This window comes from Bos indicus, chromosome 25 (assembly GCF_029378745.1).
Source record: "Bos indicus isolate NIAB-ARS_2022 breed Sahiwal x Tharparkar chromosome 25, NIAB-ARS_B.indTharparkar_mat_pri_1.0, whole genome shotgun sequence".
Lineage (NCBI taxonomy): Eukaryota > Metazoa > Chordata > Mammalia > Artiodactyla > Bovidae > Bos > Bos indicus.
Window position 1 is genome coordinate 41,877,567 of NC_091784.1, and position 17,262 is coordinate 41,894,828.

The following is a 17,262-nucleotide window of genomic DNA, read 5'->3' on the forward strand; positions in this document are numbered from 1 at the left end:
GACGATGTAATAAGTGAAGAATCTTGAGACCGGGATGAAGAGGTTTTCGTGGACCTTGCCAGGGGGCCAGTGTGACCACCAGGCTTTTGTAAGTGAAAAGGGGGTCAGAGCAGCTGTGAGGTGGAAGCAGAGGCTGAGTGGTATCACAGCGAGCTCTGGAGACGGAGGCCGGGGCCTCCAGCCAAGGGATGCAGGCACTTCTGGAGACCGGAAAGGGCCAGAAAACAGACCCTCTCCTGGGGCCTCCAGAAGGGATGCAGCCCTGGCCACACCTTGATTTTCATCGGCCAGACCCACCTCTGACCCACGGGCTGTGAGATAATAAATTCGTGTTGTATTAGGCCGCTGCGTTTGTGGTAATTTATTTCGACATCAACAGAAAGTTGATACAGACAGGACACGAGCTAAATGGATGGGTGAGTGGACGGATGATCAGAGGGACAGGCGTGTGAAGGATGGCCCCAAGGCTCACTGCTTGGTCCACACTTCAGTGAGCCCTGGTGCTGAGAGCTGGCTGCTTAGACCACTGGCCCTAAGCAAGGTTCAGGGTTTGGACGCCCCAAACGTCCAGCATAACCAGAGCCCTCATGCCTGTAAGGCATGAGCTGGGCGCTGAGCCTCAGGACTTACTGAGACCGGCGTAGAAACACCCAGAGGGCAGCCCAGAGCAGGGCCTGTCCAGGTCCGCGGGGAGTCCAGACAGCCTTCGTTTGGATGCTCGCCTTCACACCCACACAGACAGGCACGTGGACACACGTATGCACACGCCTACCCACGCTTCCACAGGGGCACCACGTGGCAGCAGAGGAAGGGCGCTTTGCTCAACCCTGAACCTGTGTCCCAGCCACCCCCTGGGCCTCCCGGGGTCTGCATCTCCCCATCTGCAGGCTGAGGGGGCGGGGAGGGGCCCAGGCCGCGCGTGGGTGTGGCGTCAGAGCGGCCGTCCTGGCCCTCGCTGCTGTTACTGACCACCAGGCTTCCTCCCCCGCGCCCCTCTGGGAGAGACTGTAATTAACTTCTTCCTGTTCTGATCAGGAGCCTGTTTCCAAAAACATATTTTGAAGGATTATTTTGCAAAGGAAATGTTTTTGAAAGAATCTCGTGTCCCGACCCAGCCTGGGGAAGCGGGGGCCGCAGTCAGAGTAGGGACGGGGCGGGGTGGTCCTGGCGGGCTGGTCCCCGGCCCCCGGCCCCGTCCGTCCGGAGCAGGGACGGCCTGGGGCGAGCAGAGGCCAAGGAAGTGCAAGGAGGTGAGCAGGGAAGGCTCCTCTTCCTCTCCACCCGCTGGCACTGCCTGCCCTCTGCCTCCCGGGCCTCCTGCCTCCAAGCTGCAGTCCCACTCAGGGCCCTGCCCACCCTCCGCTGGGGAGTCGGCCGCCCGTGGAAACCTCTGCCCAGCTTCCTGCTGACCACACGCTCCTATCTTCACCTCTCCCAGGGCCCTCTCCTGTCCTCTGTCCTGGGCCCAGAGTCCTGCCCACCCTGGCCCTCGTCCAGAACACGCGCTACTGCCAGGGGGCACAGACACCCTCCAGCCAGCTGCGCCTGCCTCAGTGTCTGCCCCTCCCGTGTTCTGCTGCTGCTCCTGTGGGTACCTGGTGGGCACTCTCTTTACTTCTTGCTGGGGTCAAGAAACATGTTGTAAAACTTCCATCATCAAAAAAAGTGAGCAGTACTTTGATGGAGCATTGCTCGGGGGTGGGGGGGTGGTCATTTAATGGACAATTTTGGTTTCCAGCAGAAAACGCCTCGACTCTTCTCTGGGACGTGTGGGCTGGGGACACGCCGAGCCTGCAGAGTCCTGACCCTGACCGAGCAGACCCCAGCCCCGTCCATGTGCCCGCCTCCTCGTGTGCCCACACAGGGCCCACCGCAGCCAGGTGGGCTTGGACTTCCGTTTACACTGTTCACCTCGTCGTCACGGTCACCAGCTCCCTGCACGCGACGAGCGTTTAGTAATTGTCTGTTGAACGAATGATGGATGGATCGTGTGGACCGCAATAAGGGTCTTGGTAAAGACCCTTTAATTGAAAAAAAAAAACCACCTCGCAGTTTCCACCACTCAGAGTTCCCGGCTGGGTTCTGGGCGGGGGAGGGCCCGGCTCCCCAGGCAGCACCCCCCGCCTCCGTTTCCCCCCCACTCACGAGCCCACTGTGGGTCTCCCCTTTCCTGTTGTTACTGGGGCTGCGGTCACAAGTGCTGGCCACACTGCTCAGGGGACAAGCCCCAGGGGACCCAGGGCAGGGGAAGCCTGCCAGCGGGGGCCGTGGGGACCAAGTGTGAGGACGTGGAGGGGAAGGTGTGCTCACCTGCTGTGCCCGAGAGCAGGAACACGGCCTCTCTGAGCCTCAGTCTCCATCCTGGGAACACAGAGCGCCCAGGAGATGAGTCCTTCACAACCTCTGAGGCCCTGGGGGGCCCAACCGGGTCAGACAGGGCTCCCCACCCACCAGCACTGACCGTCCATCCAATTCCACCTCTCGTTCAGCTGCCCATCCAGCCAGACCTCAGCCCAGGGGCACAGCCCCTTCCCGCTCCAGAGGCCCATCCGGCCTGGCCCTCTAGAGGGGCCAGGGCTGCCCAGTCTCAGACGCCCCTCTCCACACACCGCCTCTGCCCTCTGCGGGTCTCTGTCAGCCCCCGGGTTCCCCTTGCCCTCACCTTCCCTGCCGGCCCCTCTCTCTCCCCGCCAGCCCCAACCCTGCACTGGGCTTGCGGTATCACCGCTTGGGGTCCTGGGACTCCACCCCCCCACAGATGTCCTGGAACTGGTGTAAGGTTATTTCAGGAGCTGGTGGCTCCCCTGGGCCTTTCCCAACAGTTTTGGCAAGCGCATTCGTGGGGGTCAGCCCGAGTGGGTCGAGGACATGTGGCGTCTGGCCCAGGCAGGGCTGCGGGGAGCGTGCTGTGGAGACACGGGGACGGGCGCCGACCTCCGCTGTTCCAGGCAGGGGCACTGGCTGGGCCTTCCCGGCTGTGCAGGCTCAGAGCTTCCCCGAGAGGACGCTAGGGAGAGGGCAGCCCCAGACCAGCTCGGTCCCCGGAATTTAGGGGCTGCTGGAGGCTCCTCACGTGGTCCAGTGCAGCCTGGTGCTCCCTCAGCTCACCTCTAAATGTCGCCTCACTCTTTCCCCAGCCCCCAGGACTCCCAGGCTCCTGTCACCCAGCCCCCGTGCTGCTCTGACCCCAGGGGCTTTGCTTCTACAGTTCCCTCTGCCTGGGTCATTCCCTCTGCCTCTCCTGAGCGGGGCCTTTCTCAGCATGAGGTCTCAAGGCCGCAGTCACTTCCCCTGAGAGTTCCCTTCCTGCTCCAGCTGAAACAGCCCCGACCTCTGAAAGCCGACTCATTGGAAAAGACCCTGATGCTGGGAAAGATGGAAGGCAAAAGGAGAAGGGGGCGGCAGAGGTTGCGATGGTTAGATAGCACCACTGACTCAATGGACATGAATCTGAGCAAACTCCAGGAGACAGTGGAGGACAGGGGAGCCTGGCGTGCTGCAGTCCATGGGGTCACAAAGAGTCAGACACAACTGAGCGACTGAACAACAATTCCACCCTACCATCTCAGCCTGTGCCATTCCATAGAAATAAAATGCAGGCACAGATGCAATTTAAAATTTTCTAGTGACCATATTTAAAAAAAAAGATTTTTAAATAGAATTAATTTTATTATCATCTTATATTTAACCAGGGCTTCCCCAGTGGCTCAATCGGTAAAGAATCCATCTGCAATGCAGGAGACAGAGGAGACTCGTGTTTGATTCCTGGGTCGGGAAGATCCCCTGGAGAAGGAAATGGCTAACCCACTCCAGTATTCTTGTCTGGGAAATCCCATGGACAGAGGAGCCTGGCAGATGACAGTCCATGGAGTCACAGAGAGTCAGACACAATTGGGCAAGCATTCCTGTTTAACCCAATACATACAAAATAGTATCATTTTGTTCAGTTCAGTCGCTCAGTCGCGTCCGACTCTTTGTGACCCCACGGACTGCAGCACGCCAGGCTTCCCTGTCCATCACCAACTCCTAGGGTTCACTCAAACTCATGTCCATCGAGTCAGTGATGCCATCCAACCATCTCATCCTCTGTCATCCTTCTCCTCCTGCCTTCAATCTTTCCCAGCATCAGGGTCTTTTCAAATGAGTCAGTTCTTCGCATCAGGTGGCCAAAGTATTGGAGCTTCAGCTTCAGCATCAGTCCTTCCAATGAATATTCAGGACTGATTTCCTTTAGGATCGACTGGTTGGATCTCCTTGCAGTCCAAGGGACTCTCAAGAGTCTTCTCCAACACAGTTCAAAAGCATCAATTCTTTGGCGTTCAGCTTTCTTTATAGTCCAACTCTGACATCCATACATGACCACTGGAAAAACCATAGCTTTGACCAGACGGACCTTTGTCGGCAAAGTAATGTCTCTGCTTTTTAATATGCTGTCTAGGTTGGTCATAGCTTTTCTTCCAAGGAGCAAGCGTCTTTTAATTTCATGACTGCAGTCACCATCTGCAGTGATTTTGGAGCCCCCTCAAAATAAAGTCTATCACTGTTTCCATTGTTTCCCCATCTATTTGCCATGAAGTAATGGGACCGGATGCCATGATCTTAGTTTTCTGAATGTTGAGTTCTAAGCCAGATTTTTAACTCTCTTTTTTCACTTCCATCAAGAGGCTCTTTAGTTCTTTGATTTCTGCCATAAGGGTGGTGTCATCTGCATATCTGAGGTTATTGATATTTCTCCTGGCAATCTTGATTCCAGCTTGTGCTTCATCCAGCCCGGCATTTTGTATGATGTACTCTGCGTATAAGTTAAATAAGCAGGGTGACAATATACAGCTTTGAGGTACTCCTTTCCTGATTTGGAACCAGTCTGTTGTTCCATGTCCAGTTCTAACTGTTGCTTCTTGACCTGCATACAGATTTCTCAGGAGGCAGGTCAGGTGGTCTGGTATTCCCATCTCTTAAAGAATTTTGTTTGTCGTGACCCACAGTCAAAGGCTTTGGCGTAGTCAACAAAGCAGATGTTTTTCTGGAACTCTCCTGCTTTTTCTGTGATCCAACAGATGTTGGCAATTTGATCTCTGGTTCCTCTGCCTTTTCTAAATTCAGCTTGAACATGTGGAAGTTCACGATTCATGTACTGTTGAAGCCCGGCTTGGAGAATTTTGAGCATTACTTTACTAGCGTGTGAGATGAGTACAATTGTGCGGTAGTTTGAGCATTCTTTGGCATTGCCTTTCTTTGGCATTGGAATGAAAACTGATGTTTTCCGGTCCTATGGCCACTGCTGAGTTTTCCAGATTTGCTGGCATATTGAGTGCAGCACTTTCACAGCATCATCTTTTAGGATTTGGAATAGTGATCTAAAATCATTAATGAGATATTTTACACCATTTCTCTGCACTAAGTCTTATAAATACAGTGTTTTCTTAATACTCCCGTCTCAAGTCACACGTGTCAGGAGCTCGGAGGCTATGCGCAGTCAGAGGCTGTGGAACTGAACTGTACATCTCTTTTTTTAATGCCACTGTCCTGATTTACTCTTTTCGTAGCACAAATCACTGTCCAGAATGCTCCATGTGTTTGTTGAGCTACGAATCATTTGTCGTGTTCTCCACGATGCCATGCAATGGGCGCTCTGTGAGTGTTTGGTGGGGGTGATGGGGGCTGCACGGGCCTGACTCACCTCACCCAGGGTGGGCCCGGCCCCCGGGCCACAGAGCAGCTCATGGAGGATCATGCTCTAGAGAGCAGGGGCTTGGATCCACGCCCGGTGTCCCGCGTCCCCTTGAGCTGCCACCTCTGCCCTGGTGCCGGGGACGGGGACTCTGGGTCCTTGAGGCGCCCCCAGCCCCATCTTAGGCAGCTCTAGGATCCCCCAGCCACTTCCCCATCTAATTGGATTCCCAGCTCTTCCGCCTTCAAATGGGGCTGCTGCTGGGTCTGTTTATAAACCTGGTGCAGCCTGCTTCCCTGGCGGCTCCCAGAGCCCAGAGCCCATCTGGAGGAGTCGTTACAGTCCCCTCTCCAGGCCAGATGTCCGCCGGTCTGTCCCGCCCTGCCCAGCCCAGCTGGCCCCCAGACTCCGTCCTGCCGCAGAAACCTCAACTTGGCCTTTGTGCCTGGCCAGTGGCCGCCACACCCAGACAGCCTTTCCGGCAGGCCCGTCTGGGCTGGTTGAGCTTCCTGCAAGATGGTGCCATCGTGGGATAACTCCTGGTGGGTACTGGTCAAGGCCCAAGAGGCCCCGGAGTCCCAGCCACGTCCCACCTCGCCCAAGGGAGCCTTCCCCCTCAGCCCCAGGCCCCCAAAGCAGCACTGCCAAGGGCTCTGGGGGTCTCCCAAGCACATCCTTTGACAGGGCAGGGTCATCCCCAGCGTGCCTCACCAGGGACACACGCACGTGGGCCACAGCAGCCTCAGTCTCTCCATCTGTGAAATGGGAAGGGCTGTGAACAGATGTGAACTCACTTGGAGGACTGCAAAGGAGGGGGCCCTTGTAACACACGCAGAGCTGAGGAGCGCAGCTGTGGGAGCTGGGAAATGACAGAGGGAAGCTGGGCGGGGGGAGGCTCTGTCTTGCTCCCAAATCCTGCCCCACTTCTGCAGGGCTGTGATGGAGAACAGCAGCTCCAGCAGCAACCTGGGCCAGCGAGGGGCCCCCCCCTCCAGGCCCCACGCCAGCGAGGGCCCCCCCCAGCCCCGGGCCAGCGAGGGCCCCCCCAGGGCCCCGGGCCAGCAAGGGCCCCCCCACCCCTGAGCCCTGGCTGCTGCATCTGTAAACAGGTGGTGACATAGAGTGGGGCCGGGCGCCCCCTCCTGGGGGCTGAGGCCTGACTGGGGTGGGCCTGCACTCCCTCTGGGAAGCCTGTCTGGGCAGGAGCCCCCATTTGCTGACAGGAAGGGGGAAACCCCAGCCTTAACCTCACCAGCATCGGGTCTCCGTAGCTCAAATGCCCAGAGCCCTACCTCCGTGTCCCTTCCTTGGGTCAAGGCCAGCTTTGCATCCGTGCCCAGCTGAGCTCACGGGCAATGCTCATGGTCCCCCTCGGCAACCTCAGGTGGAGGAACCGACTCCCAGGGAGGGGCAAGGACTGTCTGCGGTCAAGGGCAGGTGGGCTGGCTTCCACTTGCAGGGACGGACTGGAGGAAAAAGTAGGGCTTCCATGGTGGCTCAGCCGTAAAGGATCAGCATGCAGTGTAGGAGCCATAGGAGATGTGGGCTCAATCCCCGGGTCAGGAAGACCCCCTGGAGGAGGGCAAGGCAGCCCACTCCAGTATTCTTCCCTGGAGAATCCCATGGACAAGGAGCCTGGCATGCTACAGTCCATGGGATCTCAAAGAGTCGGACACGACTGAAGCGACTTGGCATGTGTGCATGCACAGAGTGTGAGGTGTGGATGGGGCAGGAGGGTGGCCCCAAGAGGGGAGACCTGCGGGGTCCCCACAAGAGGGAGGCCAGGCTGACGCCGAGCGTCCTTTGGGCCACCGGCCCACGCCTGCCAGGGAGGAGGCGGCATCAGATCTGGCAGCCCCTGCTTGGCACTGGCTGGGCTAAAACCTTCTCACCCACCATATTCCCCCACGAGCTGATTCTCTGGGTGATAAGAGACTCGGGGCGGAAAGCAGGAGGCACAGACAATGGCCTGGCACTGGGTGGGCAGCTTGGCCAGGAAAAATGCCAGCCCGAATGAGGGAGGCGACGGTGGTGCCTAGCAGGGAAGGCCAGGGAGGGCCGGATCTCAGCCAGGCAGCAGAGGTGGGCGGGGTGTGCTCTTCCCGTCTTGGCCTTTCCCTCCCCAGGGCCTTTGCACACACTGTTCCCTTTTCCAGCAACACCCTTCCCCTGAGTGCTTTCTGTGCTAAGCTCAGCTCCAATGTCACCTCCTCCAAGAAGTCTGCCCAGACCAACTCGTATCAGTCCGGGTTCCCCCGAGACACCATGATCACTTGCCACGATTTCTGTTCAGAGCTCATATCATGATAACAGTTCAGTAACGTGACGCTGGGCTAGTCCTTTACTGTTTGACCCCTGCCTCAGACACTGGAAGTTCCTGGAGGGCAAAGGCTGTGTGGCTGTGTCTGTCTGTCCTGTGAACCGTGGCTCAGGGCCCAGCACAGAGTAGGGTTCAGCTGATGTTTGCTGAGCGACTAAGCGGGTGTCTGGTTGTGATGCGGGACGCAGCCCTCCTGGCCGAGGGATGAATGAATGACGAGCACTGAGCACACAGCGGGGCTCAGCTGAGGCAGGACCGCGATCGTGCCAAGATGGTGAGTGCGTGGATCGCTCTCGTGTCTCCCTTCCCTGAGCCTGGCCCCCAGCTGCCCCCAGTGGCACGGCTGGAGCCCGTCTATCCAGCGCAGGTGGTGCTGCTTGTGAAGAGACTGAGCTCCAAGGTGTGTGTGCTCAGTCACTCAGTCGTGTCCGACTATGACCCTATGGCCTGTAGCCCGCCAAGGCTCCTCTGTCCATGGGATTCTCCAGGCAAGAATACTGGAGTGGGTTGCCGTGCCCTCCTTCAGAGGATCTTCTGGACGCAGGGATTGAAGCTGCATCTCTTATGTCTCCTGCACTGCAGGCGGATTCTTTACCCGCTGAGCCATCAGGGCTCCAGGTCGATGGTGGTTGCTGCTACGCCATGGGGCAGGGTCTCTCGTCCGGGCATCTCTGCACCAGGCCCGTGCCTGGCGCCGCCTGGCGATGGTGGGCCCAGGGATGAGACGGGCCTCTGAGCCCAGGCTGCGTCTGGGTGGATATCCTCCGTGGAGCTGGGTGGAGACCCTGCTGCCTGCTCTGGAAACCAACAGCCTGGGGCAAAACCGCACATCCGGGAGGGGAGGGGCAGCGTCTGGCAGCTCTGGCTGGGCAGGTCTATTTGCTCCCAGGCCCCAGGCCATGGCACCCAGCCCGGGCTGGCCAGCGACTCCAGGTGGGGGCACCGCCCCCGGCCCCCGCCCCCCTACCTTGGGGACCCCTGAGGACAGCAGGGGTCTGAGCTGGACTCCATGATGTTGGGGTGGCCTGCAGGGCTGCGCCAGCCCTGAGGGGCCTTCAGGACCCCTGGCTGCCTGGCCGTTCCTGGCTCCCACCCCACGTGGAGAGGTTCCAAAGCCACAGTGGGGGGCGGGGGTGAGACCACAGGCCCGGCCAGGTGTGGGCCCATGCCAGGCACAGGTGTCACGGGGTAGGCGGAGGCCCAGAGCCTGCCTGGGCCCAGTTGGGCTTTATGAGGTCCCCAGGCTGGAGCGAACAGGCAGGTTCTCCACCCTGCTCACTTCAGGTTCAGTGGCCAACAGGCAGCACAGTCCCCATAGCCCTCCATATAGGGGGAGGCTGAGGCTCAGAGTGGGACAGGCCTGCTGAATCAGGGGTCCTCAGGCTCCTCACCCAGTCAGGGCTCTAGGCCACTGAGTCCCGAGGGCCCTCTGCCAGGCCCTCTGCTGACCTCAAAGCCAAGAGGCAACAGCCCAGGGTGCTGCATCCACCCTGGGCTACCCTCCCTGCCTGGGGGAGAGGTGGGGGGCACAGACGGCAGTGTGCAGCTGGGAGGACTGTGCCCAGAGGCCACTGGCTCTGGGCCCCCCGGCATGCTGGAAGCCTGCTCAGGACTCCTGAGTGCATGCTCTGCCCACCCCGGCCCGTGCCATCCCCAGAGACCAGGCCCCAAGCGCCTGCCTTGCAGCAGGACCGGAGGCAGGACCGGGAGGTGCAGAGGCAGGAAGGGGCTTCACCCTCTCTCGGATCCTCGGGGAGGCAGGCCCCAGGACGGCCCGGCTGGGTGGGGCCCTGGATGTGGGAGTGGACAGGCCCGTGTCTGAGGCCCGGGAGGCCACAGCAGGCAGCCTCACCTCCACTGCCCAGGGCTGCCCCCTGCAGGCCCCACCGGCCCTGACCAGCGCCCCGCCTGCAGGGGAGGATGAAGCTGGCGCATGCCCACAGGGGTCAGGACTACCTCCTCATCCCTTCCCATTACCACCACGCCCATATCAAAGTGACAGGCACAGGGGGAGGCCAGGTGGGACCCAGCAGGGGGTGGAGGGAAGAATAACCCGAGGGGAACTGGGGGCTGGCAATCCTGCCCCTTGGGGCCCTGGGGGACCAGATAAACCCCCGGCTGCGAGGCTGGGCAGGGAAGAGCAGCAGCACCAGGAGGCACACACTCAGCCTCGCACACGACACCCCCATGCCCGTGGGCACACCACACCCCAGACCCGTGGGCACATCACACCCCCACATCCAGCGTGCACATCATCAGCCACCTGGTCCCACACTCACCACACATCTGCACGATCATCTGCACACTTACTCGCACACTCACTGCCCATGCATTGCACGCCCCCCATCCCCGACGGCAGCCCTGGGGCTCTGTTTGTCCAGCCTGGCTCCTCTCTGGCTTGGCTCCCTGGACAGTCCGGCCAAGACGTCCCCTTGGCCGCCCGGAAAGCCTGGGGAAACTCTGCTTGTCTCCCCAACATGCTCCCAAGGACCTCAGCCTGGCCTGCTCCACGGTCAGGTGGGGGTGCTCAGGAGCAGGCCAGGAGGGGTGTGGGGTGTGGGAAAGGCCCCCCACCCCGTCCACCGCCAGCGCCCTGGAATTCGCTGAGCACAGCGGCCAGCCTAATCCCTGCTCTGCCCGCAGGGTGGCTGAGCCCCTGCAGCGGGGCAGCCAGGGGAGGCCAGGCTGGACTGGGGGGCTTGAGTCACCAGGCGGCCAGACGGCCCCAAAGTCCAGGGCAGGGTGGGTAGGCCTCTACTCTTGACCAGATGGGGGAGTCTGGGTCCTGGAGACCCTGGAGGCTGCGGCTGACTGGGGGCTGCCTGGGCCACGCCTTGCCTCCAAGAATGGAGGAGAAGTGCTTTCCTGGGAGTCCTCGGAAGTGGAGTGAAGCCTGAGAGCCACGCAGGCCCCCGAGGAAAGGGGGTGGGGAGGGGGCCACCCTGTCCCGGAGCTGGACTAGAGGACCTGCTGGTGGGGGAGGGCGAGAGGCTGAGGGGGCAGGGAAGGCCGCTGACCTCATCCCTGGGGCGGGGCCCTGCGCCCCCGCCCAGCCCAGCCGCTATATCCCCAGGCTGCGCAGCTCCCCACGGAAGCTGGAGAGATGGCCCTGCAGGTGGGTGAGACCTGGATTTGGGAAGGAGGGAACAGGGCCTGGTGGGGGCTGGGGACCGGGCACGGGCCATAGGCCGTGGGGCCTCCTGGGGGAGGGGGTACCCCAAGGAGAGGAGGCCCAGCACCCAGGGCCTCTGCCGCCCCTTTCGTCTGCAGTTTGAAGCCTTCCACGCGGGGGGCCTGGCCCCAGGCTGGAACCTACTGGTGCAGGGACACTCTGACTCTGGAGAGGACCGGTAAGAGACGGTGCCCTCCCCTCCCCGGGTCCCCTCCTTGGCCTCCGCGGGGTGACCGCCCAGCCGCCCTCGCCAACCCCATGGTGCCCCCCAGGTTTGAGATCAACTTCCTGTCCGAGACGGGCGACATCGTCTTCCACATCAAGCCCCGGTTCTCCAGCGCCACCATGGTGGCCAACGCCTTCCAGGGCGGTCGCTGGGGCCAGGAGGAGGCATCCAGCGTCTTCCCGCTGGTGCTCGGGGAGCCCTTTGAGGTGAGGGGCTGGGGCGATCCCCTGGGAGGTGGGGGAACCCGCGTGGCGGGAGGGGGAGGCCCGTGGGCTGGGGCAGAGAGGCGGGGGCGCCATCTGTGGACGCACCAGGGCCATCTGCTGCTTTGCGCCGAGGCGCCCCGTGCCCCCGGCTTCCAGCAGCCCCGCTGTCCCCGCTGGGGCTTTGGCTGAGTGGGGGGCTGATTGCAGATGCTTACAGGGGACAGCCAGTTCGGCAGTCTCCCTGCTGGGTCTGGGGCTGCACTCCCTGGCTGCTAGCCACCGCTCTGAGGCAAGGGGAAGGGGCCCCAGCTGGGGCTCTGAACCCCCAGGGGGCAGGCCTGCATGACGGGGGCTCCGCGTGCTGAGGGGACCCCGCGCCCGCCTGTCCCCAGATGGAGGTCAGCTCGGACGCGGAGCATTTCCACGTCCATGCCCAGGAGCACAAGGTCCTCCAGTTCGCCCACCGCCACAGGCCGCTGGCCGCCATCACGAGGGTGCAGGTGCTGAGCGACCACCGCCTGGCCCAGGTGGAGCTCGCCAGGAAAGGCCTGAGCTGGGGGTAACGTTCTGCCCGCGGAGCATCCTCACCCGGGATCCCACCCGCCTGGGAGGGTCTGTACGCCTGTGCTGGGTGGGGGGACGGGGTGGGGACGGGGGGGGCGGGGCTGGAGCTGAGGTGGGGGCCCAATGCTTGCAGGGCTGGGGGCTACTGAGCTGTGTTGGAAGTCCCAGGATCGAGCCTTGGCTGTTGACCCTCTCACATCCAGTGAAGCCCATCCTGGAGAAGCTGGGGGGAGAGGGCTCTGTGGTTCTGGGACCCCCATTTCAGCTCCACCTCCAATAAAGTTTAAGCAGGCTGCAGAAGCTTGGCTGCTGTGAGACGGGAGTGGGCCGGTGCGGGGTAGGGGCAGAAGTCCCTGAGACCTGTGTCTTGGGGATGGTCTGACCCTTAACTCATCCCCAGGACATAGGGGTCTGGGGGGCTGCGATCGACACAGGCTTGGGGTTGTTGTTACTGTTCAGTTGCTCAGTTGTGTCTGACTCTTTGCGACCCCTTGGACTGCAGCACGCCAGGCCTCCCTGGCCTTCACTGCCTCCCGGAGTTTGCTCAAACGCTTTTCCATTGAGTCGATGATGCCATCCAACCACCTCATCCTCTGTCACCCCCTTCTCCTCCTGCCTTCAGGGGGGAGTCCTCCTCTAGGGGGCGGGGGTGGAAGTGGTGATGAGATTAGGAGAGGGGAGGGCTCCTGGTCCGAAGGTCCCAGCTGGTCCTCACCCAGGACACCGGAACTCACACCCTCCAGCTCTGCCCCCTTGGGAAGTCCCAAAACTGTCTCCTCACCCTGCTACTCGAGGGGTGGAGGGAAGGGGTCCCACCTGGACAGAAGTGCCCTTCTGGGTGTGTGGGGCGGACGGGGGAGCCCTGGGGGTCACGTCTAGGGAGAGTGCACATGGCTGGGGGTCCCCTGGTCCTGGTTTCAGAGCTCACCCATCCACCCCTCTGTCCATCTCAATCAAAGCCGTGACAGCACAGTTTAGAATGAATCTTAACAGGTATCCACCCTGTACACGTGAGTGATTTAGAGAAAAGTTAGGTCAGCAATCGCAGACACAGGAGGGTGGCCACAGCAGCGGCGGCCTGGGTCCGAGAGGCAGCTCTGCGGCTCCGAGGGGCAAGGGGTGACCCTGGGCAAGCTTCTGACCCTCTGGGGTCCGGGCGAGCCCTCAGCTCACGGGGAGTGCTGGGGCTCGGGAACTGACTCAGCAGAAGCCCGGGAGAGGAATCCCTGGCAGGATCCACCCTGGTGTCTCCTGCTCTAAGGTTAACGGGGAACCTGAGGCTGGGAGGGAAGGAGGGCAGCAGGGAGGGGCTTAGAGAGAGCAGGGCCCAGTGACCACCCCGGCCAGGGCCCTCCAGAGCGGAGGAGCTGCCAGGCACCGGGACAGAGGGCAGACACAGGGCCCCCGCCCCCAGGTGGGACAATGGCGGCCCCAGCCTCCAGCAGAGCAGCTTCCTTCCTGTCTCCGCTCACTTCCCCGCCTGTGTCCATGGCCCAGCTGGCCCAGGAACCCCTTCCCACCCCCTCCTGCAGGAGGCTCGGCCTTTTGTGTCGGCCAGGAGGGGTTGGGGGCTGGCGGGCCAGTGGACGTGTAGCCGGTCAGGCTCTGGGGAGGACTGGGGTGGTGGGAAGGGGCCAGGTTGAGGGTAGGGGTCCGAGCCCACCGGCGGGGCTCCCTGCTCACGGTCCGGGCCCCCTGCTTCGACTCGAGATGCCTGCTTGCTCTCTCTGGGCCTGGTCTCGTGGGCAAAAGTCTCCCCTCCTGGTGAAACTCTGCCTCCCCGAGAGTGATGCAAGGTGGGAGGGCGGGAACACACAGGTTTCAATTTTCTTCAGTTCGGGGCAAGGGCTGCTGAGTCTGGGGACATCCTGGGCTCAGACACTGACTTTGGATTTTGCTGGGTTCTACTCGAGGGCCAGGTCTGCACCATCGCCCAAGAACTTGGCCAGGTATAGAGAGAACATTCCTTTTACAGGTGGGAAGCAGGCTCAGAGAGGTTAAGTGACTTTCCTAGGGTTGCTCAGCAGATGAGAGATGGAGCCAAAAAATCCATCTGACAGAATTCAAACACACACACACACACACACACACACACACACAGCATCCCTCAAAGTTGGTCCTGAGCTGAGGCCGCTTTGAATCAGCGCTTCCGTGGGGCAGGTCAGACCTCAGGGGCCCCAGGCCCACTGGGTCTTGACCCCAGCTATGAACTGGGTGCAGGGGCCTATGGCCTCAGAGAGTCCTGCTGCAGGAGCCTTGTGCCGTGTGGTGACCCTTCCATGACCCACCCTGCTCTCAGCACACGGGGCAGGGGTACCCGCCTGTCTACAACTGCGCCCCAGCCCAGCGCCACAGCCGCGGCCAGAACTGACACTGTCCCCTTGGCTCAGTGACACCTCCCCCGGAAGCTCTCCCTGACTTCTGCTCCCCTCCACTTCCTGCCCTCCTCACACTGCCTCTTCTGGAGGCCAGGGACCAGGTTTTACTCCAGCCTCCTCCTCCCCCAGCCCCAGCTGCTCCAGAGCACATGTAGCTCTGAAAGTTGCTGAACGAATAAGGGAATGACTGACTTGGGGAAGACCAGTTAGAGATTTGAACAAGTCAGAGATGACCCTCCCAACCGGGACCAGGGGACGGTAGAGGCCTCTCCTGCCACCTCCGTCCTGTTTAAGGTGGTCCCCACACTTGGGGCTTGAGAACAAGCCCAACCCCTCCCCTCTGCACCTGAAGGCCTCGCACTTCCAGCTTCACGTCTCCCGCTGCTCCTCTGCCCGTGTCCAGTCCTGGAGCAGGTGCCGTGTCTGCCCTGGGGCCTTCGCACCACTCCTCCCTGCACGCCCTCCCCCTGCGCTCAGCCGGCCGCCCCTTCTTGCCATTCAGGCCCCTCTTCTGCACGCCGTCTCCCCGCAGGGGCCGCGAGGCTAGTCCCGTCACTGCTGCACTTGCTCCTGACGGATCCAGCCGCTCCCAGGTTTGCCAGCTGTCTGTCCCTGCCTGGCCAGCCAGAGCTGAGACGGTCCCCTCCTGTGCTCACCCCTCACACTAGGCACAGGAGAACGTGGGGCCAGAGTGGGCAGCTGCTCTGACTTTTAAAAACCCCAAGTTAAGTTCTGTCCAATAACATCTGTTTTTACTAACAAATACTGACCACTATGTACACTGAACGAGGCGTCAACCTGCAAGCTTCCCTGGGGCTGACCGGCTCAGGACCTCTGCTCTGAAATCCACTGTTGCCTGTCCAGTCCCAGTGGGACAGGGTTACAGGTTACTGGGGCTGGGGGGGCAGGTGCCTTCCTGTCCCCCACCCCATGTTCTGAAAGCCTCTCCACATCCTGAGGAACAGACTGGCCAGCAGAGGCACCAGACACAGGTCTGCTTAAACCGCAGTGGCAGGTTGAGGGACCCACTTCCAGGGCCCGCACAGGGAGTTCCTGGGCCCAGGGTTTCAGCTCCCGCAGAATAACAGCCTGGGCCTGAGGCCAGCTCTGAGACGGGGAGAATCAGGCCCGGCCAGACCCTTCCTGTCTGCGTTCCTGCGGAACCCCAGCCCTGGCCCTGTGCTGAATGACGCGTGTGCGAGAGTTAGTCACTCAGTCGTGTCCGACTCTTTGGGACCCCCTGGACTGTAGCCATGGGATTCCAGGGAAGCCCTTGCTGAATGATGGACTTGAGCCAATTATAGCTTCTCTGATGCTCACTTTCCAGTTGGACACTTGGCCTTGGAGAGGGGGGCACGGGGCAGGTGTTATTTGCCCCAGCTCCCCTCCCCACCCTGGCTGGAGCCCCTGAGCCCTCAGTCACCGCGCAGCGCCACCTTGAGTAGGGGGCTTGTCCCTCCCGATTACCCCCTCCTCACCCATCAGCCGGAGCTGTCTTTTCAGCACCGAGGCAGTGACTTCAGTCCCAAGGCTGAGGGCCCCAGCCAAGGGAAGCCCCTGCCGCAGCCCCAGGAGCAGCAGCCCTTCCTTGTGGGATACCCCGTGGACATCAGCTGACTCAGGGAGGAGGGGCCCCTCCCGTTGACATCGAGCCCCCAGCCCCGTCTTCCCCCAACAGGCTCTCCTGCAGGAGGTGGAGGTGGTGCTGCCGTGCTGGGGTGGTCCACTCCAGCGGGCCCTGGGGGCTGACCAGTGCGCCTGGGAGGCCTGTGGAGGGCGAGGTCTGCACAGAAGTGGGCTGAGCCTCCTCGCTGGGCCGTGGCTGTGGGTTTTGTTGGGGGGCAGCACCCCTGATGTGCAGACGGCGTTCCTGCTGGCCTCACTGTGCCGAAGCCCCATCTCCCCACCAGCCCGTTTTGGTCCCATGGGTAGGGAGGTGACATGGGAGGAACGTACCCTCCCCAGGCCGCCTGGTCCTCTAAAGGCCTGGGCTCATGTCCTCCTCCCTAGAAGGAGAAGGGCAGCCCGGGATCCCTGGGTGGGGAGCTGAGAAGGTTCCGCCAGGCAGAGGGGAGAAGAGCTGGGAGCGGAGGAACCGGGATGGGCGAGAGGCATCAGCCTCCCGCTCCTCTGGGGCCCCTCCAGGGGGGCGGGGTCCCTCTCCCAGCTTAGAGGGGGGGCACCTCTGAAAGTCAGGTCCTGTTCCCTGGGGGAGGGGCAGCTCTCCTCCAGAGTCTGTGCCACGCCCCCCATTCTCCTCTCTGTTCACTGTCCCTTCCCACTTGGGGTCTTGGTGATGATTTCAGGGGTTAAAGGCAACCCAGCTTTGGGGGGATAGGACTTGCCAAGAGAGGGCTCAGTGGTGAAACATGTGAGACCTGTGACAGCTGGGACCCGGGGCCCCCAGGGGCTCAGCCAGAAGCTGTCTTTTCTAAACACTTAGTGGTGACCTCACTCGTCTTCACAAGAGCCCCCTGAGGTCGGGCCCATTGTCGATTTTTAGACGAGGGATCTCAGACACAGAGAGGGGAAGACGTTTGCCTGGGGTCACACGGCACGGCCTTGGCAGAGCTGGGATCCGAACCCAGGCAATCTGATTCCAGAGCTTTCTGGATATTTGTGCGGATGTTGTTGGAAAAAACATGTATGTACATATATGTTTAGTGCTCTTTTCATTGCTTTTCTTCCTTTTAAAAGTATTTTTTACATTTATTTACGGCCGTGC

The 17,262-nt window shown here is 61.1% G+C and overlaps 1 protein-coding gene across 2 annotated transcripts; it reads left to right on the plus strand.

Moving 5' to 3' along the window:
* The first annotated feature begins 10,979 nt into the window (after nt 1-10,979).
* GRIFIN (galectin-related inter-fiber protein) lies at nt 10,980-12,459 on the plus strand. 2 transcript variants are annotated; one of them, XM_019987200.2, is made up of 5 exons: nt 10,980-11,106; nt 11,262-11,341; nt 11,436-11,595; nt 11,988-12,154; nt 12,293-12,459. In XM_019987200.2, exons 1-5 carry the CDS (start codon nt 11,095-11,097, stop codon nt 12,306-12,308), a joined length of 435 nt encoding a protein of 144 aa, XP_019842759.2. In that variant the 5' UTR covers nt 10,980-11,094; the 3' UTR covers nt 12,309-12,459. The 2 variants fall into 2 exon arrangements, with proteins under 2 accessions (XP_019842759.2, XP_070635348.1); XM_070779247.1 differs by lacking the exon at nt 12,293-12,459 and having other exon boundaries at nt 11,988-12,202.
* Nucleotides 12,460-17,262: the final 4,803 nt, after the last annotated feature.

Coding starts and splice junctions, on each gene's coding strand:
- GRIFIN (XM_019987200.2), top strand. Junction 11,342..11,435: donor TCTGACTCTGGAGAGGACCG/GTAAGAGACGGT, acceptor GGTGCCCCCCAG/GTTTGAGATCAACTTCCTGT. Junction 11,596..11,987: donor TGCTCGGGGAGCCCTTTGAG/GTGAGGGGCTGG, acceptor GCCTGTCCCCAG/ATGGAGGTCAGCTCGGACGC.